The 23,068-nt window shown below is 38.8% G+C and overlaps 1 protein-coding gene across 1 annotated transcript in view; it reads right to left on the bottom strand.

Moving 5' to 3' along the window:
- Window positions 1-23,068, bottom strand: part of PHF20 (PHD finger protein 20) — a 73,697-nt gene that overhangs the window by 50,458 nt on the left and 171 nt on the right. Inside the window, exons 2-8 of the mRNA XM_010564524.1 lie at window positions 19,849-19,897; window positions 16,781-16,835; window positions 15,005-15,133; window positions 10,283-10,397; window positions 3,823-3,994; window positions 3,528-3,612; window positions 2,695-2,774 (exon numbers count right to left, since the gene is read on the bottom strand). Coding sequence (XP_010562826.1) covers window positions 2,695-2,774; window positions 3,528-3,612; window positions 3,823-3,994; window positions 10,283-10,365 — 420 coding nt within the window. The 5' untranslated portion in view covers window positions 10,366-10,397; window positions 15,005-15,133; window positions 16,781-16,835; window positions 19,849-19,897. The remainder of the gene's footprint in view (window positions 1-2,694; window positions 2,775-3,527; window positions 3,613-3,822; window positions 3,995-10,282; window positions 10,398-15,004; window positions 15,134-16,780; window positions 16,836-19,848; window positions 19,898-23,068) is intronic.

Genomic DNA, 23,068 nt, shown 5'->3' with positions numbered 1-23,068 from the left:
CTGATGAACAGACACCTTCTAACTTAGCGCCTGGATTAATAATTTATATTTGGTCGTGTGTCAACAGTGCCTTTAGTTGAACTAACTTCCCTCTCCCTGTTGCCTAATAAATTCAAGCATGAAAGAACAACCATACTCCTTTCCAGCCATAGTTCTGCAAGGCACAACAAGCTTAAAATTTGAACAATGATCAGAGGACAAGAAGGGCTAAATACCTCGATACCTTTTTGGGGAAAGAAAGCAGCTGACCAAGTTATACAAAATTCTGAGAATAAACTTAAGACTTACTATCTCCTTGTACTAGACAGTACATCTTGCCTCTTCCCACCCCAGTCTTCCTATCTATATGTGGCTTACATGAACCAATACCTTTTAAGACTGCTGTTTTCAGACCACAGTCCTAAGAAATAATCTTAACGCAATAAAATAGTGAATGTGTAATCTGCTCCACCCTCTATGATATTATTTCAACCATACTTGGCACAGAGGTGATTAAAAAAGCACTTTTTAAGAATGTGAGATCAAATTGCTGTATATTTCATGAAAACAGCAACACAAAGGGAAAGAAAGTTTTTCACCTTCTTAGGTGTCTGAGCACCACTTTTACAAAACATCATAAAAATCTGTCATCTATAAATTCCTTAAATGCCACAGCTATGGGAGAATCTTCAGTGGAAACTCAAACATTAGTGTAAAAAAAAAATCAAAGCACAACCATCAGACATTAAGTTTCATCAGTTGTGCTGCTCAAAAGAACCATCTGATTTGAATCAAGTATCTGGTACTGGAACACACATGAACCATCTTAAATTACTCTCAAGAAACTGAACCATAAATACAGTATGTCTGAATTACCTCTTGATGTTACTGAACTCTTAAAAGCTGTGTGTCCTTGTACAAGTATATTCATGCTGTGCAGGTCATTAGCATTTTACCATCACTGTTCAATATAGCATGTTACACCCTGTACATGGGGACAGGGTAACACTGTCATTAAAGAAAAGACAACCAGCTTACATTGCTCCCTTCAGAAATCAGGTGGTTTGGGGACTTTTTAAGAACAGCTAAGATCTAAGCTATGTCTGTCTTCATGGCTACAGTCTCTCCAAATGATGAAGAGGAATCCGACACTTGCCCTCCACTGTCAGCATGCAGTTGTACATGAATCCATACGTTACTTATGTAACTTACATTCACAACTGAATCTTGAGCTCTCCAGTGGCTCAAGTATTTTTTTTAAACTTTACTTCTGATTGTGTAAACAGAGCTCACTAGGAAATTCTCCCTTTATGCTTTTTTACGCTAAAGAACAGAACAAAAATGTTCTAGCATAACTTATCTCTTGGGTTAAAAGAAATCTTCCCTGCCAGTGGTTAAATGGAGACAAAAACTTAAACTCCTTTTAAAACCCACCCAAAGCTATGCAGAAACATGAAACTCCCTAAAGGAGAGAGGAGAGACAAAATATTTTGCCTTTCTTATGCAGAATATTTCTTACGATTGTTCAATTTCATGTATTTAGGGTTAAATATGGTAGAGATATTTCTCATGGCAATGAAGATTCTTCAAGTAGTTCCCTTGTGAGTACTAGTCAACCCTCAACCAGGCACAATTATTACCATTTGAAAGCTATTAAGAGCACTTTGTGGCCAATCTGAAATAGTATTCCCTCCCAGCCTTGCAGATACACAAATCTGGAGACCTTCAAGGAATGGCATGCCTCTTCACAACAGTGACAGATTTAAATTGTATCCATTAATACTCAGTATTGGAATCTGTATTTAAGACTTGTGTTTTGGGGGAGGGATTCAGTTTCTTTGCTCAAACTTAACATTCCAGAAAACTAAAAGCAGAAGGTATGACTAAAAACACAGGCTACAGCTACCACACAGGAATATGTGGCAAGATCTCAAACTTAAAACCACTTCTGTAACGAAAATTATTCTGAAGCAGGTACTTAAGAAGTTTTAACCAAGTTATACAGGACTAGAACTTGTCAGCCTTTCCTACAAAGTGCCCGCACATGAAAACTGAAGTACAAAGCAGCACTTCTTCCTTCTCACCATCAGCAGGAAATTTTTTTTTTTTTTTTTTTAAGAATGGCTCACTACTACTTTCCATCATAAGCTGAAGGTTGTTGAAACTACAGCGCTGAGCAAGTGAAGAGTTGGTAGAACAACCAGACCATAGAAGCAGAATATGGGATTAGTAAAAAAGCTTATCTTCTCAAAGTTGTGAGGTGAAAGATTACCAGACAGCTTCCTTAAAAGTCTCAAGACAATCAAGTAGTTATTTTGGGAAAGAATAGTTTCCATCAACTCCATAGTTCTCATCCCTTAATTTTTAAGATGCGTTTAAACTAATCTCAAACAGGTGAAACCAAGTGTGTTTCAATAACCTACCGCTAGCTTTAGTATGTACATTCTGAATCTTCCAATGATTTTTAGAAAACTGTTTTATTTGTATGCCTATGACAACTTTAGTTCAAGAGATGCATTCATGAGAACATGAGCCTGAGAGCTTTGCAAATCATACCATGAAGATTTGCATAACCTTTTCAACAGATTTTATTTCAGATGTATTGTATGTTAGCAGTTGAGATGTTTCATTAATTTCATATTTTATAATTCATCAAATCTAGCCACCTGAACTGTCAATTTTAGAACACACTAGTAGTATGAACACAATACTTACCTGATCTTTGGAAAAAGCTTTGACATGAATGTTTTTGACAGTCTGAACTACACCATCATAAAATTTCACAGTGTATGTACCTAAAATTTGAAAATAAAGCATAAGAGTTTAAAGATTAGAAGTTAACAGAGCATTTGCTAGCAGCTCCAATACTCTAGCTGCATATTTAGCTCTAGGTAAAAGCTGCCTTATCTGTGTTAAAAACTGCAACAGCAGAGGTCTTATCACAGGCCAGGTAAGGAAGAAACAGTGAAGTTACCAAAAATAATTATGGCAAGCATAAAGCTGAATGTCTAAGCTTAGAGTTGCTCCTTAGATATACTTCCCTCACAAAACGCCAAAACATTTCTAGTAGAATACTCCAATAGATAATTACAGACTTTTTCTCCTTGATCTTACAACATATAGGCAATCTAAAGAAAGCACAGCACAAGAACAAGTCCTTCATGGTTCCTTAATGATATTCGAAAAGGAGAAGCATGGCTGTACTTTTTTTCTTCCCTATTTGTAAAGGGCTTTTGCAGCTCTGACGCTAGTTTTACTGCAGTTACATGCATCTCTTGACAACAAACTTAAGAAACAACTTCTCCAAAATATATACTTAAAGCAATTACTGACTGGATATCCCAGCAGAAAGTTCTTTTATCTCATGAAAAAGGTAAGAGCTTAGGTTAAAAGTGTTGAGGGCAGAGTAAAACATATAATTGAAAATAAAACTTTTCACAGTTGTCTTCTGTCTGCTGTACCTGCTGTCTCCACCTAAGCAAAAAGGTTAGAATGCAATTAGAAATGCATTACTAAAAAGCATGACAAAACCAAAAGTGACTCCTTACCATCTTTGTTAACAGAAGTAACTTTGGCTGGATAGAAGCGACAATCAGACCAGCATGCCAATACCTGATCATTTATATGAAATCCCTACAAGACAGGAGTTAAAAGTGTTTTCATCTGAGAATTACTGAAACATACAACTTCATCAAAACAGCAAAATTATTAGTTTTCCAATACTTAAATCATAAAACTTATACAGCAGGCAACACAGCAACAATGAAAGCATTTTGATGGTCACAATTCATACAACTGCATGTTAAATGTAACATACTCAAATGTCCTCTATTTTCTACTTACTGCACAACCTTCTTCTTCATGTAATCCTTCTTTTCTTAACTGTATTTTCTCTAAGGGACGCAAATAAGGACTGTCCCAACAAAACCATTCATCATATCTATGGTTCCAGCGTTTGAAATGGATAAGTACTTTTCCTTCTTCATAATCAATTTCTTCAATGTGAGCTGGATACCTGGTCAAAAGGTAGATTAAAATATTTCAATTAAGAATAAGGTAAGCTGTCTCAGACACTTAAATATAGTACAAAACATGACACAAATGGAGCCTTCTGCATGATCAAAAGCAAAATATCTGAAGATCTGCTTGATCAGGTGTGATGGGGAGCCAAGTAACTACACCTAACAACCTTTAGTTTCTACAATCTCGATATTATTTGATATATCACTTGTATAAGCAATAAAGATGCTACAAAATTACCAAGAGCTCAGCACAGGACAAATCCCAAAACTGAACAGCAAAGGCAAACATTGGCTGCAGGAAGAAGAGACAACTAAGGAGTTCTTAGTCTGGGGTGGAAAAAAAAAATGTAACTAGAGATCAAGAAGTCAGAAAATCCTTCCCTACACCTAGAAATTTCACATATTCAGAAAACTGATAGCTTCATCTCCCTCTTATCAAGAATAACACCTGGAGGTCAATACACTCACTTCTCTCAGAGAGATCCATCAACAGGCATCATGAATCATCTTCCCAGCATAACAGCAAAAGTCTAGCAGGCACGCTAAACCTAATTTAAACTACAGATTCCCAAAGTTAAATTTCATCTGCAAAGTCCTAGGACTGAAATAAAAATCCCTCAGTATTTTAGAAGTACAGGAATCCGAGATGAGTTAAATCCCATTGTTTCTAATCAGGAAGACCTTATAAACTATGCATTTCTTTAATTGCATTGGTAATTTGTAACTTCAGTAAGTATTTCAGAATAATAGCATATTTCACTATCCCAACTGAAGGTAACATCCCAAGTATTGACATCTTCCACTCCTCAATAATAGTGCCAGAAGGAAATCTTCACTTGTCAGTGTTTTCAGTTATTTGTGGAAGAAAGGCAAGGCCCCACTGAATTCTTCAACAGAAGTCTGAAGAAAAAGAAACCCAAATCCACAATTATTCTGTACCTGGTAAATCACACTTAAAGATAGAACAAGTGGTAGAAAGAAATGGCATCTCGAAAGAATCAAGCCTGATGCTAAAAACAAAACCCAGACACGTCAGAATTAAGACTTAAATGCAGACTACCATTCTACAATCCTACACAGATGAAAAGCTACCTACAACTGAAATTCTCCAGCATATCTGAGACATCTAGTCATGACTTGTTCAAAAGAGATATAAATAGGCCATGCTAGAGACTTACACTGCAACCACAGACTAAGGCCCTGCCTAACACTCAATGCCACATGCCTCAAGATATGCCATTCGTTCATCCCAATATATTATCAAGACACATACAGCAAAGGCTGTGGAGAAGAGGAACACAAATGGGAGATACTTATGGCAGGGACAACTAATTGGTTACCAGCTTCCTAGGAAGGAAGTAACTAACTTCCTTTGTGTGACAGTCAACGTATTTCATACGTAGGTAACCCCAAGCACTGCCCTGCACAGGTTCATGAGGGGATAATATTCACAGTCTTTCCACATAAAACAACATAGTTCTATTAAATGTAGTTTATTCTTCGATATCTCAGCAACTGCCTATCACTAATTACTGGTAATGACAAAAATCAGTATCCAGTTGCCTACAAAGCGCAGCAAAAACAGGGGTAGGAATTCCCAGTTCCTCTCAACAAGAGACTACCCAGAAAGACGCTTTTGCCATCAGGACTGCAATGGGCCTAGGGCTTCTCCAGATTCTCAAAGATCAAGAGGGAAGCTGATAAAAATGATAGAGTACCGACTCAACATTATGCTAAGAATCCAGTCCATGCAGATAACCACCTCTGGTAAACACTCAATCCACCTTCTCCCACTGCCCAAGTGACAAGAGCCAACTAACTCTATGATGCAAGACTGTTCCCCGCTTCATAACCCAGTAAAAGGGGAAACCTTCTCCACCAGAAGAACCATCATCCTAGAACCATGCACAAATATCATCTGCACCTATGCCACCTCACCTTCTAAAGACTCCCTGATGGGGGAGAGATGCTGATGGATCATCAAGAAAAACATGCCTGACAAGACCAAGTTTCAGCCTGGTTGAGAGCTGGTGTGGGTGCACTAGAGCTCTCAGCCAGCTCCTGAATTACATGCTACAAAGGCTGAACAAATCTTCTCTTTCTGAAGCAATCAATGTCAGCAAACATGTTCGTTCGGTGCTCTTGACTGGAACAGTAAACCTATTAGAAGCTGTGCTAGATCTAGCCACAAACTTTGACAGCCCCCTCCCTGATATCGCCTTCCATTCAGAAACACAACACTGGCAACTTCAAAACAAAGAAGAAAGGTTCACAGGCTGTCAACAGCTCTGAGCACCACACATTGACAGTGCAAGCTTCCTTACTCCAACATTTGTACCCTAGCCTTCAAAGTGTTGAGCAAGCATGCCACATCAGGAGGTACAAGTCCTCACAGATCTATAACAGAAGAGGAATGATAAAGCATATCCATACACATGCACCAAAAAGTCTGTGAACATGCCAAGGGGTAGAGGTAACTTAAAAGAAGTTCAGACTTGTTTATCAAGAAAACATACTATGTGAGGACACACAAAGCGAAAGGCAAATAGCTGAAGCCTGGTTAAGGCCTGAAAAAGAAGAGTACAACTGCCATGTGTCCAGTGATGGTCCAACACATCCTCTCCCAAACCACAAAGGAAGCATTTAGCTGACTCCACGGGTTTTCAAGACAGCTAACCGATCCTGTGTAAGAAATCCCCAACAGGTACAGATTTCAATATTTACCTAACACACTGTGAAAAATAAGCTGAAATCAGACACAACGTCTTGAAATATATTGGGAGGCCAAAACAAGTAGTTTTCCAGCTCAATTCAAAAGGATTGACAAGTACCTTTCAAGGCCTTTTCCACTGGCTAAAGAGCAAGGGAAAACATCCAAGATGCCCAAACTGCTGGCATTAGTTTTGATAAGAACCCAAGCAACAATCAAAAGCCCCACCAGTGTAACTCTCAACAGACAGGGGTTAGCAATGACTGGCAACTTCAGACTTCTGCTGTCAGAGCACAGCAAACAATATGAAAATGGGTTTCTTGTAGACACGAGTGTAAAACCATCCTCTTCTGGAAAGAGGTAAATATCTCGAAATTCAAAAATCAGGGTGCTGACTGAGGGAGTTCTTATCTCTCAGTCCTAGACTAGTGTGTCTCCCTCCTCCTTTCCCATATAGCAAAATGGAATTGCTGTAAACCCCCCCTCTCTCAGAGCTAGGAAACGACAAGCTTACTGCAGTCAAAGCAATGCTGAGAGGAAACGAAGCATCTAAGAGAAGCAGTACTATGAAGGACAACAGCTATGGGGTTACATCTTTCCAGCACCGAGACAAAGTTCTAACAGCACAAGCAATTAAACTCATGGCACTGACAATCTAAACCTTAACAGGGTAGCACAATACTCTAACAATACTAATCTTGTTTTCAATGCTCAAGAGCATCAACCAGAATCAAAAGTCTCTTCATATCCATTTTGCTTGCACAACAGACAGAAGAACTTGAAGAGGTGTCATTACAATAGGGTTAACACAAGAGGTGTCATCATTTGCTTAGTGCAGGCATTCAGTGCAGAGTCATACAACCTCTTTTCAGTAAGAGAGGCTGTCTGCAGCTAGCCAGCGCTGAAGAGCTTAAATGATCCAATGCAAAAAGTTTCAAGAACTCAATTCAGCCAGGACAATGTGTGCATGTACATTGTTACAGCTAGCCTCTCTGGGATCTCTCCATTTAGGACTGCACTGCTGGGGCAGTCCCACTACTCCATCCTCTGAATTCCAGTACTGTGTACCAAGAGACCTTTCAGCATGCACAAAGGCACTGCCTGATGACCAGAGCTCTCCCCCTTTAGTGCTCTGAGGTCAAGACACTATCACAAGCCTTTCATAACAGCTTTGATGCGCCAACCAAGTCCTAAGAACTAAGCCAAGCACCAAAAGTACTCACTGTACACCCTGGAGTTCAAGCCTAAGAGGTGACAGACGACTGCACAAGGAATTGAAGTGCACTTCCAGTACATTATGATTCCAGATACAACAAAGCAACCTTCAGTAAGAGCTCTAAAGATGCAAAATTCACTTTGCCAGGGAGCAGACCCTGCATTGACTACCCTGCTGGCATACACTTTTTTTTTTCCCTCTTCACAGGGTTGGTATCACATCCAAACACCCTGAAGTCTTGAACTAACATTTCAGGGCACAAGCCACTGCCATGAAAGACAGGTAAATGGGGCTCCAAGATGCATACTTTCCAAAGCACTATTGCTGTTGAGAAGCAATACTGGCCCATGAATTGACTGGTGTGTTTGGTACTAAGCACAGAAATCAAAGCCAGCCCTCCAATCAAACAAGAGACTTCTGCCTATGTTTAAGTGCCAACATAGCAACAAAAGTACACACAAGAAAAGCTCGGAGCTCTGAAGGTCTAGCACTGGGAAAAGCAAGTATCAGCAAACAGAAAGTTTTATGTCCACATAAAAGAACATTGTTACCACACCATAGAGTGGTCCTGTTCACACAGCAGCAGGTGAAAGTAGTAGAGGAAAAAGAAGTCTGCTGTCCTCTACAAATCCACACCTGGGGACATGTCACCCTGTCACCACTGATATTGCTAAGAGAGAATAAGCCCCCAGCTCTTACAAGTTTTGGTTCATGAACCCCGAAAACAGAAATACACAGATCACCAGTCAAGGTAACATGGACTTTCTGACCCAGGTTTCAAAAGCTTAGCAAGCAAAAGAAAGTTAACTCTCCAGTTCGGAAAGTTTAGTTGTGAGATCAAAGAGTTGCAAAACACTGTGCATAAGACAGGTCATTTAAGATCAAGTGTTTTTAAAAACAAACACCACCACTTAGTTTTGGACATGCAGCATATCCAAAATTCAAATTTAAGACAAGGGATCTGTGGAAACTATAGGGGGTGTTGAATTCCCCCCCTCAAAGTTTTCCCACGTAGGAGCTGTGTACACCTATACTTTGAGGTACTGTTGTTGTCCAAATGTGTCAGAATGATAATAGTCATGGACACAAGTTACTAGCCTTACTCAAACACAATCTATACTGAACTGCATCTTTAATAAGCCTACATTACAGACAGGCTAAGAAATCTCTTCTTTGTAGGCATGATTTTTTTTTCTATATAAACAAAGCTCAAGAATACAAAACATGCATGCAGATTCAAATCAAAGCCCTACCTACGCAACTCTTGGTTAAACAGGAAAGCCAACATAACATGCAAGTATGATTTAACATTTGTACTTCATGCTCTTTCTATAAAGAGCTATGTTTACTCATTTTCACAATTCCAATTCCCTTGTACCTGGAAAGTAGAGAAATACTCCGCATGCAACCAAGATGTTCTGGAACAAGCCCCCTGTGTCTAAGGCAGTGCTCCATCCTTCTGGGATGTCCAGATGGTTTTCAACACGGTGACTTCTGCACACTTAACCTGCCAGCAGGTTCCAGAGCCTGAAGTACAATCATGTCTAACCCACACAGACTCTTAAATAAGAGTCAACTATAGCTGATTTCAGGAGAAAGAAGATATCTTAAGAAGCTAACAAAACCAAATTAATTCCTGTACTTAAGAAGTCTTTGACTCCTGCAATTTTCATTGTATGCTTCATTGACTGAGCATTATTAAATGATAATTTTTGAGCTGACTTCCTAAAATAAACAGTTAGAAGGCTCAAAGTTAGCCCAAGTAACTTTTAGGTCCTTTTTCCCCTTCCTACTACAGTGGTTAGTCAAGAAAAGTGTTCCTCCTCAGAACTGAAGTCTGCAAGACAAGCTCCAGAACAGACTTCTTAGCGTGGAATGCATTTCCTCACCCACTTCTTTAATTCTAAAGCTGACCATCCTCAAATGAGCACAGGCTGTAACAATTTCAATCAGACTTTAAAGCCTACGAATTCACAACAGCAATGGGAAAGCAAGTAGTGAGGAACTACATTGGGTATTCTGTATTGCGAAGCATTTCTCTCTCCATAATTTCTGCAATCTGTGTATTGCACAGAACTTGAAGTGTGAATTCAGGAGTATCAGAGTCTGAAGTCCCACTAGATTTATGAGTGGTCCTATTTCCCAGATACAGATAGCACCAGTACACTTCTTTTTAAGGACCAGCACAACATATCAGCATCTATCGCCCATCTGAACCACTGGTATATAAACTTTTATAAATTAACTACTTTCCTACAAACCAATGACCAGGGCTCTAAATATTGTACCAATACAAAATGTTTAAGATATTAAAGACTTAGAGTTAATATAATATGAATGGTTTTAAAAAAATACCAGTTTTTTAATCTGTCACGGGCTTCCAACTGGGCTCCCACCTCAAAGTTGATCCCTCTTCTATTCGGAGGATGTTTTGTCATTTTGTAATATCAACACTGCTGATTTTATTCCCCTGAAAAATGCAATTAAATATCAATCACTAATCAAGACATACACAAAATAAGCTTATGTACCATAATCCCCAAAAGCTAGATGTTAAGGGACCCCTGTATTTTTGGTTTGCAGAAAGTAATGGGGGCAATTATCTATTAAACAAAGGTTCCCAAGTGACAGTGTGCAGAATCATTCAAAAGAAGCGTTCAAAGTGGTAGCTACTGGACCATGAAAGATTGAAGCTCAACCTTTGTCCAGCAGTCCAAGTTCCAGGTCAATTAAGAACTCTGCAACCCAATGTTTATTCACAACTGAGATAGAAGTTTCATAATATTCTCTCCCCCCTCCCAGTTTTGATGAAAACAAGGAATCCAATAAACAGGAAGTGGGCAAAAACACACACAGTAACAATCTTTCAACAGCTACCATGTTAGGGAAACACTCAAGAACACTATGTCACCTCATCACTAAAAATGCAATACAGTTCAAAGATATTAGAAATACATAGTTTCTTTAACCAATTTTAGAAGACTGTCTATACTGCATCCATATTTGCATTGCTTTCTTGCCAATTCTCCACCATTTTAACCAGAAAATAAAAACAGTCTTTATTAAGACATGTTTCCAACAGATAATAGAAAGGTTTAAGAAATCTTGCCAAAGTAGTTTCTCTCAAGGTACATTTAGTGAAAAAGCCTGATCAGGAGTTATTTTTCCCAAATTTTTGTCAGTCATTTCCCACAATTGTAAGATACAAATTACGATCCGTTCCTGTAGTCTTCAAGCTCACAAGATCCAAAAATACAAGTTTTATTCAATACTGTCCTCCTTACAGTAAGGCTGTATCTTGAAGATTCAATTAAAGATGTATAAAACAGACGCATGTGAAATTAAAAAACCTTCTAATCTTACACTACAAGAATAGGGAGACATGCACTGGCAACAGAAATAAGCAGCAGCATTTTGGTTCACACAACGCATAAACAGCAATGATACTGAACTGCATCTATAAAAGGATTAACATTATTTTATGAAGAACTACTCTGAAGTTCAAGTGTGGTTCAGAAATCAAAGATCTTTAGGAAAGTCAAAGCTTTTAATGCAGGGAAAAGCTACTCCATCGACACACTTTTCAAACCAGGCCATTTGCCAAGGGCTGGCCATGGAGGCACCCCCACCACCTCAAGTATTATAACCACAATGCAAAGAAACTTCTCTACCAGAAGATGATCTGCTGTCTTCCTCTAAAGCACTGCTTTTAGACTCATCTGCACTACTGTTAAAGCAGCCTGCAACAGTATGGGGAAAAAAAAAATGCTCTTGCCTGTAAGCTCAATTCACAACACAGTGATTTCACACCAAAAGAAACAATATTTTAGCCACCAAGAAACATTGCAAGTTACTTTTCTGAAGTATCTGGTAACAAACTGTTGAGTTTGCCCAGCATGGATCTGAATCAGTCCAGGACTCAGTCTTTTAATATGGCTAGAGGTTGGGGTGGGGCAGGGATTCAACTACCACCTCCCTAACTTTTAATTGGGAAAGGAGAGGGGGAAGGAAATTAAGGAAAAGTCAGGATGGTTGGGGTTTTACATTCTGATGAAAAATAAACAGTAAGAATTAAAAAAAAATCTGGAAATGCAAACAGCCAGTACAAAGCTACATTCTCTTTTTTAAACAGTTTATCCACCCACACCTCAAACATCCATCATCTTCTCTGCAGATTTACATCATTAAAATACCACTTTCTCACACTAGCAACAGAATTTCATGCCTCCAAATGTGGAGGAGACATTTTGCTTAACACTTGTAGGAGAAATTACACCTGCAAGATGGCTCTTGTGCTAGTAAACTTATTTCTCCTTTTCACTAAGTAGGGACACACAAAGACAACGTACTCCTAAAAGTACTGGAAGTACACTGTTTAAGTTCTCTGCAGTGGTCCGCTTCAGTAACAGCTGCAATCCTGAAGAATGGGAGTCATTTCAGCTCACCTACATGAGGCTGAAGAGGAACATACACATCTCCTGACTTCAGTAACAGGATCTCATACAATAGGGCTTCTATAAATAAACATCAATTTTGGTGAGGAAGGCCTTTATATAGTTTCAGTCAAACATTAAAAAAACAAGTATCACAACTAAAGGGAAGTCTGGAAAAAACAGCAGAAGCCATTTAACCATGTTTACAGAAGCTGCAGATTCCGTGAAAAATTTGAACTCTGTGCACTTTACAGCTAGAAAAGCTGAACATCAGCATTTGTCAGAGCACACACATCCTGCACTTCACTAACTTGGCCAAGCTTGTTACAAGGCAGCTGATCAGAAAGTTGAAATAGGAGAAATTGTATGGGCAAAAATCTCATACCACTGCCTCCTCCCCCAAAGTCATCCTTCCTCTCCCCTCCCAAGTTATGAAACTTGGGCTGCTTTGGGTTCTCACTCACGTTCTGCAACAGGATTTCACTTGACCCAGCAGTCCCTATACTCAGCATGCCTTGCAAAGCCGGCTATCTTTTTCATTTGCAGCTAGTTTCAGGAACAGCTTCCTCAAGCAGATGCATACTTGGTAGAACATTACATAAGAAATTACTCAATAGAGGACCTCAACAATTTTACCCTGAAACATACAGCCTTAGAGCAAGACCAAAACCATATGATACAACTTGCACTGGGAGCCATCACATAGCTCGTCACAAACAAGGCCAACAGGCAACACTAAAGCCCATCCACATTTCACCAGCATGACCTTGACCATATAGAGAACTTAGTTTCTCAGAAAGAAACTAAGGGCCTGCCTCTGCTTCAAGATTTTATATTTCAGCCTCTGTCCTCTCCTGCAAGGACTACTTAAGAACTTTGAACTACATCAAAACAGACTGTTTAACAAACAACCCCAGACTAATCAGACACAGTCACAGCTACATCTCGGAAATAAGAATACTTCACCAGAACATCTCTTCTAAAATTTTCTTCAGCAGAAAATGAATTTGTACTAACTTGGTAACTAAACTGAGACACGAGCAGGCTTTTCACTCCAGTAACTCTGGGAATCCTTTTTTCTCAAGTGCTCAAGACCATGATTAAAACAAGGGGTAGTTACTAGGCCTACCCCCAAAGCTGTACAGCTTTTCTCCAAAACTTCTTATTCCACTATGAGGATTAGACCTGTTTCAGGAACAAATACTCCAGGATTTAGACAAGTCACTACTTCCAACAGAAAATATTTGTAAATCTGCATCTCTGAAAGTACACATTTCTGTTTAAAAGGGAGAGCCTTTTCTTTCCCATAAAAGCCACCATGAAGTATTTTAGCTTTTAAAGACTATTCAGATACTTAGAGGTACCAATCAGGAAGGCACATTTGTATCAGGGCAATTCAGAAGAGAACACACTTACATTAATATCGATCCCTTCAGGGATCATAATTTTTGTTTTTTTAAAACACGTTTTCTGCTCTGCTAACAGCGCGGGTCCTGTATACCTGCACGTGTAACCATTCTTATTCTCTTCAGTTTTAAGCTCTGTCCGTGCTGAGCCCCAAACCTGGCACATCACTAAGTTCCAACAGAAGACGGTTCCTCTTGAAACTGGAGAAATCTTTCATATTATCATACAGAGCAAAACCGAGCAGCTATGGCAAACTTTCACTAACAAGAGCCTCTATTGTTTCCCCTCTGGAAACTACATAATCACTGCTACCTTTTTCAAAACCTTACCTACCTTTGCAAACACTGTTGTCCAAATCACTGATAAGTATGATTAAACCATTCTCTATGTAGTACCACACCAAAACCCCTGCCTTTAAATCAGTCCCACTTCCAAACTTAGTACTGTCTCAATTCAGTACTTCATAAGCAGCTCAGAAAAAAGGCAATTCATTCCCACAACTCAGCCTCTTGTCTCCTTCACTCTTTAGTGCATCTGTGCCAAAGCCAGGAATTTCCCCCCAATCCCCATCAGAACACAATAGAGAAAGAGGAACTCCATGAAAAACCATAGTTCTCTGACTTCATGAAGGAGCATGGTAAACTTTGACAGTTTGCATAAATATAAATTTTCAATGCAAAATAGTACTAAGTTTTATTCTGGATGGTAAGCTTGCTGTCCAATTCCTATGAGGCATTCTATGTCACTGGTGAATCAGTAGGACTACACGGTAGGACAGGTAGCAGGTTAATAAGAAGCACTGGCAAAACCAGGGAGTATAAGTAACTAGCAAGAGATTGTCCTGTGTTGACTGAAGATGCAGCACAGGTGTAACTGAACTGGGATACTGAAGGCAGCCCCAAGATTTGAATTGCAGTTCCTAAACAAGTGACAAGACACAAGCTTGTTCTGTCTCCTTCATATATAGCAGTATAAGCAGTTTCTATGCCAAAACACATTTACAGTCAATTCCACAAAGCCTAGCCTACTCTACCATTCACTCCAGCACCAGTGTTCCAAAACTGCTAACGTATCTATGTGCCCATTTTGAAACTACCAAGGACTAAGTTCAATCACATTTTGCACATAAGGTTTTTATTGCTCTGCAATAGTTAGTTTTGACCTTTTACTTAGACCATCTGCATACATGATACCAAGCCTCACATCTTCATCAGTGGTAAAACAATGAAAGCCTCACCCAGTTCACCCCCTACAATATGCACGCCCCCATCAGGAATGGTCAATCCAGAGAAGTCCATGGTCCCCACCACAATCGGAAGACCTTGCAAGTGGATGAACACAGCCATGCTGTGCTGAAACCACACACCTGCAGATGAGAAAAGGTAATGGCTGTATGAGACTGCAAAACAGTATTTACAGACACCATTTATATTATACAATCCTAATGGCATCTTATGAAGACTAAGTACAAGTCTCACAAACATTTAAACACCACTTTTAAAAATTGTTTTGGCGCTGACTTGGGAAGCTGATTACAACAGACTTTTATTGCCTGTAGACAAAAAAATTCTGCCTACCAGGTTTCGCCTACAGCAGTGTTGCTAGCACTAAGTATGTCTCACTGTATTTTACCCTACATATAAAAACAGAAATAAAACCCCACACCTGTTAAAGTATTAATCCACAAACAGTTTCTGTACTAACTATTCATCTAAGGATCCCTATGCTCCTGCCTCATGTTTTGTTTATGCATACCATTTCATAGCAACATGAGTAAGTTTTAGGACACAACCATGAGTTTCAGAAGATGTCCTTAGCACCGGTATTTCAAAACACATTGTCTCAGATCTTCAGTCAAGCAGTTTTTTAATGCAACAGGAACAGAAACAGGAAAGATTTGAACTGGACATGAAGACCATTAGACACTACAATAAATTCCAAGGAATACTGTATCACCTCTCTTTTTCTATCTAAAAGACTCATTTCAAACAAAACATTGGACTACATGCAGTTCTTATTTGCACCATGTAGGATCCTCAGCTAGATCTCAACCAGCACTGACTTCCTGCTTTCAAGGTTTCCCAGACTCAATCAACAACTACACAAACTCTTTGAGCAACACAACAGTGAAACTGGATCCTGAATTGATACTTAAGATTTCTGTAACAAGAACACTGTACAGCTAATTCCTCAACCCTGAAACATTCCCTTAGTATTAGACTTAGTATTTTATTTCAGACTCCTATTCTTCCTCTAGTTTATACAAGTAGACTAACAAAACTGACACCGGTAAAAATCTAATTTGCTCTCCTCTTCAGTCAAAAGCCAAGACTTACTCAAAGTACTCAGTGACAAAAGTGAAAAGGTGTCAGCAATAAGTTACCCTCCCCAGATCAAGATCCTCACACCCTCCCTATGGTTAGAGGACATCAAGAATGTCATTTTCATCCTCTCAACAACATCCCATGTAACTGTGCTGTCAAATTGGTGGTGAGACTGGGACAGACCAACATGGAAGCAGAAATTATGAACGTGGGTAATTCAACAGAATAGAAAAAATATTTTTCTATAATAAAACCTATTTGAATTACCAAGTGCAATTAAAGAAATAAATACTCATTACTGAAAAAATTCTTTTCAATCATTTGATCATCTCTCATTTAGCTGTTCTGGTTTTCCCTCTTTTTTCCTGTAACACACTAAAGGCAAAAGACAAACACTCTTAAAACACTGAACAAGCAAAAAGATTTGGGAAAAGGATTTAAGTCACACGAAATAAAGCAGGTTTTTCCTAACTAAACATTCAAGAAAATATACTTCAGCAAAACTGCCATTTTTTCCTCCAACTGAAAATGCGCAGTCTTTGTTTTAAGAATATAAGGACTTAATTTAGAAAAATATTATCCACAGTGCCTCTGCAAGAATTAATAAAAACCTCAATTTTAAAACAAAATTTCAAAAGCATAAAGAAAAGCTACAATTAACAAAACCAAGGATCCATGCTTATACTCACCAAGAAAAAACTCGTTGCTTATATGGCTGCAAACATTCCAAACACTGTTGTACAACTATAGGGAAGGAAAAACATAAGTCATGTGAATTCTGAGACTAAAAGTAGATTAGAGTTTGAAAAAATATTTTCTCTACAGCCAACAATATCATACAATAACACCTCTAGAACATCAATTTAATCTGAAAATATTTCAAGACAGAGGGTCAGCAGGCTGCCGTGATCCATATTAGACAGAAACTTATGAGATCCTTACAGACACACAGATACTCCCTCTGCATATCCACATCAAATTTCTCTATCATTTATTTATCCTTTGCCAAACAGAAGCCACCAGTAACTTTATCATTACTCCTACTTTGGCACACCAGATATTTCAGAGTAACACCATTAACTAGGCAAGCAGACAGTGTAACTACCAAACCTTGTATATGCAAGTAACACAAAATTCAAGGTACTGTCTGCAGACATTTAAAGACTAGATCACTGACACGTTAAATCCACCATATGGGCCGAGTTGCACTTAAAGGAAATTACACGCTACAGTCAGTTTTATCTTGTACATTGAGAATGTATGATTCTAGGTGAAATGATAGGCTAAAGATCCAGCACAGATGATCGTAACGAGTTCACCATCTCTTCCAATGGATTGCTAAATATGAAAACAAGAGTTCCTACTGTTGGGTGTTCCCCGCCACCCTTTATCTCATTTATTGGTTGTTTGGTGGGGTTTTTGGCATGGTTTTTTTGTTTGGTTTTTTTTTTTTTGCTTTTCCTTTCTCTGTTATTCCAAGTTGCAGAAATTTTTAACTGCTCTCCACACTTTTCTATCTAACCGCTATTTGGTAGATAAGACTTTTAAGCAAGTGTATCTGAAACATTCGAAGATACTTAAATGCAACCAATCTGCCCCAAATCTAACACCCTCTCTTCCTCCCAGGAGTTTACTGAGAACTGCTACTGAGAAACCCCCACAAATATCACTGCATCAATTATACTCCTATCACCCAAACAGTCTTTAACTCTGAGGACAGCAGCTAAAAAAAGAGAAAGCCTCAATTCTGAAATACTAAGTATGGGAAGCAACCTATAAACAAAACCAGACTGCCAAATCTGAGTCAAAGGGTCAAAATGCCTTCTAGATTTGGAAGTACATCAAAATTCTTTTGCAAAACAATTACAGTAGACCAGGATTCACACAACTGAAGTCATCACTTCTGATGTAACATACAATTCCTACACATATTGGTGGATTTCTGCTGCAATACCACAGTGGTTAACAAACTTTTAACAAGTCATCTTTCAGTATGGGTTATTTAAAAAACCAACCAAAACCCTAGGTCAGACACAAGCCTTCAACAAGCTCAAATTACAGATATACTCTTATTTAACAGGCATGGCTTTTCAGTATATACCATGGTAAGACTGATGATTTCTGAATATTTAAAAATATCTTTTAAACTATTCAGAAAGACAGAAAAAAAAAACCTTCTTGCATTTAGAAGTAATTCCAACTGCTGTGAAAAAAACAGCCTAACAAATCAAGGAAAAAACATTACACAGAACACTTCTTTCATTAAAAAAAGCTTCTAGCAACTTAAGACTCTAAACATCTCTATGGTTTTAGATCTTCTTAGTTAAGAAATAATAAATTTAGTGTGAAGGATATTTTAAGGTGCAAATTAATATCAGACAGCCAGAAATCTCTCTAGGAAATTAAGAGCTCAAATGTTTAACAGCTAAAAGACCTGCAGACAGCTCAAGCAAGCTGTGTTGTTTCTTATGGAAGCACAATCTCCAAATCATGAGAGTTCACCATATCAATCCACGCACGTCTAGCCACATGAACACACACAAGCCAAGATGACCAAATGCAGTTAGTTCTCTCCTGTCAACGAAGACATCCTCAGTTGGATAAACTACATTCATCACATGGCAGAGTGATCTGCTTTTTGGTCATACAAGAAATTAACTAAAAGAGTTTCTCCACAACAGTTTCTTCATCCACAAATCCAATTCACATCAATACATGCAAGGCTTCTCCAGACTGCAGGAGTGGCAGAAACAAGCTACAGCTAATTGAATTGTTCTGAGAAGCTTAATTTAGCCCACAGATCGGGCACCCCAATGCCATTTTCCTGTTTTTCTACCTGAACTGAATAAAACCACTTCATCATGCTGAATGCACCAAGTGTAACTGTCCTCAAAAAGACACTTCTCCCCTGCCTAATGGGTATCTATGGGTTCACAGTGCCTTTGTCAAATAAAAATGAAATCAGGAAAAGGAAAAAAGTAGACTGGTTCTCATTACCATTCTATACTCCCTCAGAAGCAAACCCAACAAAAATCCCACAGAACTCCTTGGACAAACTTACTTACAGTGGGACTACATTTTAATATTTGGTTTAGGGTGGTGTTGCAGCAGCCTAAGGTTGAACCTATTGAACAACCTTGGACAAGGTGCTAAGCATTGGAGAGTGGCTTTGCATGACAGATGAGGAAAGGAACCACACATGGGCTCAAAAACTTGTATGACAATTTCACGATTTTGTAAAGACAACAAGTTTCTTCTTAAAAGAACATACCTTTAAGAAACAGGCAGGGTCTGAGAACATGACTTCCATTTGCCTACATATTGTCTGCTTGGCTACAACACTTAGATTACTAATACCATTTTGCACTCAATGCCAATGTTTCAAAGTCAATACAAACATTTAAGTACATTTAAGTATTAAGTCACTCTGAAGTGTTACCGCCTCCATCTCTTCTGAAAGCAATACCCTGGTATTCTAGAGAAGTCCACATTTGAGATAGAAAATTAATGCTTAAGGCTATGTGTTGGTCAGTAAGCTGACCAATTAATTTCTCAGTTTTGACCAGATGTCCTGCCCCTGGCTTTGAGGTTGCTCTGGATATTCCAGCAGCACACTATACACTTACAGCAGTTTGTTGAACCTAAGATTTTTCTTATCAGTGAGCATACACATGTATTTTAGCTATCAGAAGAAAAGATTATGACCAAAAATGAAAGGAGCCAGTAGGAAAGCACAAAAATGATCCAGCAACAGTACCTGCAGCAGTAACTGGACTTGGACTTCTGACTCTTAAGAAGAGGTCTACCTGTAAAAACATCCATTAAAAAAATTTGAGAAACATTTTTCCACAGATAATTTATAGCACCTGCAATATTGGCCACTGAAAATCCCATAGGGCATTGTTTCCAGGCAGTCAGCATATAGGGTTCTGACACTCAGATGTGGCATTCTCAGTTTCATTACTCAATTGCTTCCTGACTGAACAGGATCAAGTCTACCCTACTTGTTGATAAAGAAGAGGATATTTTCCTGACAGTCAAATAAAGGCAAATCTTGCAAGTTACACTGCCACGAGCTTTGATGAAAAACTATGTCTTCATTTAAGATAATGCATTAAGCAGACAAATCGTCTGTGTGCCACACTGTAAGAAGGATGTGACTCGCCCGTTTTATTACAAGAAGGAAAGAAAGGGGTGCACTTCAAGGCTGCTTGTAGACTTGTCCCCCAGCTCAGAGATGAAAGGACAGCAGAAAAAAACAAACAAACAAAAAAATCAGTGCATCTTTTTGCAAGTTTGATGGCAGCAATACTGAGAAGACAGAACTGCAATCTAGGCAAAGGACTGATGTAAATACAGGGGATCACATAACAAAAAAGCCATTAGCAACTTGCATTATAGCGAAGAAGCAATTAAAGTCTGGTATACTTGCAAGCTCTGCTACACTAACAGAAGCCTTTATGCTTTAAGCCTTCAACTTTAAGATTAACTAAAAACCCAAACTCAGACCCTACTAATGGCACTGTCTTTGTACCACTGATGCACAGGTCTAGGCTAAGGATGCTCAGTTCTGTATCCAGAGCACTAGAGGTGTTCAAGATAGTTTCCTGACTCAAGCACTCTGTGGATCAAGAGCTTATCTCCTTGGGAAAGAAGTGCTGCGTATAAGTAGCAGAAAAAAGAAGTCAGTTTTGAAACTAGTATTTTAACATCAGCAACAAGATCAGGAAAGCTCTTTGGTGCTAACTTCACACTGAAAAAAATACCCCATCCCACACTAAGCAGTGCTTCCCCTCTTTCTTTTAATACAGGCTACCTAGCTAAAAGACACAGCTGGAGACAATAACATCTCTTTTTAACCAATTTCATAAGCCTACCTGAAACAGAGTTCTTCAAAAATAAGGCTGACTGCAGCTGGCTATACCAAAACAAGGCCGGCTCAAAGTTCTTAAGCCCACTCAAACCACACAAAGGCATGTCAACAAACTAACAAGCCTCAAAAAATAAGTAATTATATTCCAACATGCATTATTTTCTGCCACACACATCTGGAGTCAGTCAGCATGGACACATTATAGACCTGCACAATCACTTAAGTCTGGTGCTTGCATCCACAAAAAGCCTGAAAAGCCACCACTTCCAAAAGGTTTTTTGAAACATATAGGCCATGTAGCTATTGGCATTTTGACACCAAGGACAAACCAAGAGCTCGAAGTCACTATTTCTTACCTGAAAAAGTCAGGTAAGCACAAGAAAGCAAAATAAACCTGTAGGCAAGCAAGGAACAGCAGTGTGAAGATGATAAGGTATACATTGAAGCAAAGAAGAAAGGAGTAGACTTGTTCAGCTGTTGAATGAACTATTACGAGCACTTCACAAGACTTCTCAATACAAAGCACCACTAGGTCCAAAGTATATGCAACTTTTCTTTTTTTCTTTAATTTAAAAAAAACCCTGCACCCATGCAATTAGGCAACCATCAAGAATGCAGTTTAAATACTGATGACAACCACTTGCAGGGCTGAACAATAAATCCTCCCCCCATGCGCCCACCCCATGTACATTCTTTAGCTCAGCTCACAACACTGTTGCACAAGTGCTCACATCTGCACAGGATAGTGCCATATGGGCAGAAATGAAGAGCCAAGTGGCAGGGCAGCTTTCCTACTGCAACAGCATCAGTTCCTGTCAAGGTCTGACAAATCACAGCCACAGACAATAACTAGCTTCTAGAGATGCAGTTATAAATAAAATACACAGTTACAGAAAATTTATCATCGCCTACAATTAAATTCGGGATTGCACCCTCCTCTCTTGACCAAGGGGGAGAATTTAGGTCAATATCATTGCCTAGGTTATCCAGGAACTACAAGAGCATAAGAAAGCACTTCAGAGAACTTATCCAATTAAAGGTAAGAATTAATTACATGCTTCTTACATTTCAGTCAAGGCAGCACTGTTACAAGCAATTACTATTCTAGCCTCATTCCCAATTTGACCTTAATTAATTACTCTGGATTACAGACAAGCAGATTTTACTCTCAAACGGCTCAAGTAAAATTTTTTTTCCATTCAAGAGACATCAACAAAGTTATAAGCAAGAATGTAAACTTAACTATTCCACAACCTGACTTAGATCAAATAATGAGTATTCACCTAAACCACCTTCAATTACAAAACTATTAATAAAGTCACACAAAAATTAAAGAGAGAATTATACTATCAGCGATCTTCGTTGCAACTCTTCTCACTTGGCTTTTTTTGGAAACTGGTCCTGTGAAAGGATCCTTGCTCATTATAGAAAATTAAATGAACACAGGTCAAAAGCATCTCTGTTACAGAGATGCTCAGCTACAACCTTCTGTACAGATACCTACAAAAAGTTACTTCAAGTCATTAGCACTGCTTTTAATATTTGTTTTTATTCTCATACTGCATATAGTACTAAATTCTGTACACAGAAAGATATTTATTTTATCCAGCTTGGACTCATCAACATTCAAATATCCCTCCTGATCTATTTTCATGCATTTAGGCTAGAAACATCTCTGATACCAGGAAAATTTTAATAAGTAAAGGAGATACAACCATTTCCCAAAATGGTACTGACAACCTGCTTCGATTAACCAAGCCCTGCTACAGGGCTATGGTTTGCACATCCATGCCAAGCCAACTGGTACAGCAATCCATTTTCGTGGCAATAAGCCCTATCTGAACCTAGGCCTGTCAGGAAAAAGAATATGGTACCTCTCAATTCTGTGCATTAAACAGGTGTGCCATGAAGCAGCTTTCGGGTTAGTGCAAGGATCCACCACTATTTCTGTTCCTTAAAGACATTTTGAAGGGGCAAAATACAGTGGGATGACAATGTGTCCCAGACTTCACACAACACAAAAAGGCCAGAAGCCTCCTGCTGACGGTACTGCCTACGGACACGAACCCCAGCCGCGGAGCACACCTTGTGGGGCAGGTACCCG

This window comes from Haliaeetus leucocephalus, unplaced genomic scaffold (genome assembly GCF_000737465.1).
Source record: "Haliaeetus leucocephalus isolate CR32 unplaced genomic scaffold, Haliaeetus_leucocephalus-4.0 Scaffold182, whole genome shotgun sequence".
NCBI classification, from domain to species: Eukaryota; Metazoa; Chordata; class Aves; order Accipitriformes; family Accipitridae; genus Haliaeetus; species Haliaeetus leucocephalus.
The sequence above is the reverse complement of the archived record's forward strand: the minus strand, read 5'-3'. Positions and strand labels throughout refer to the sequence as shown.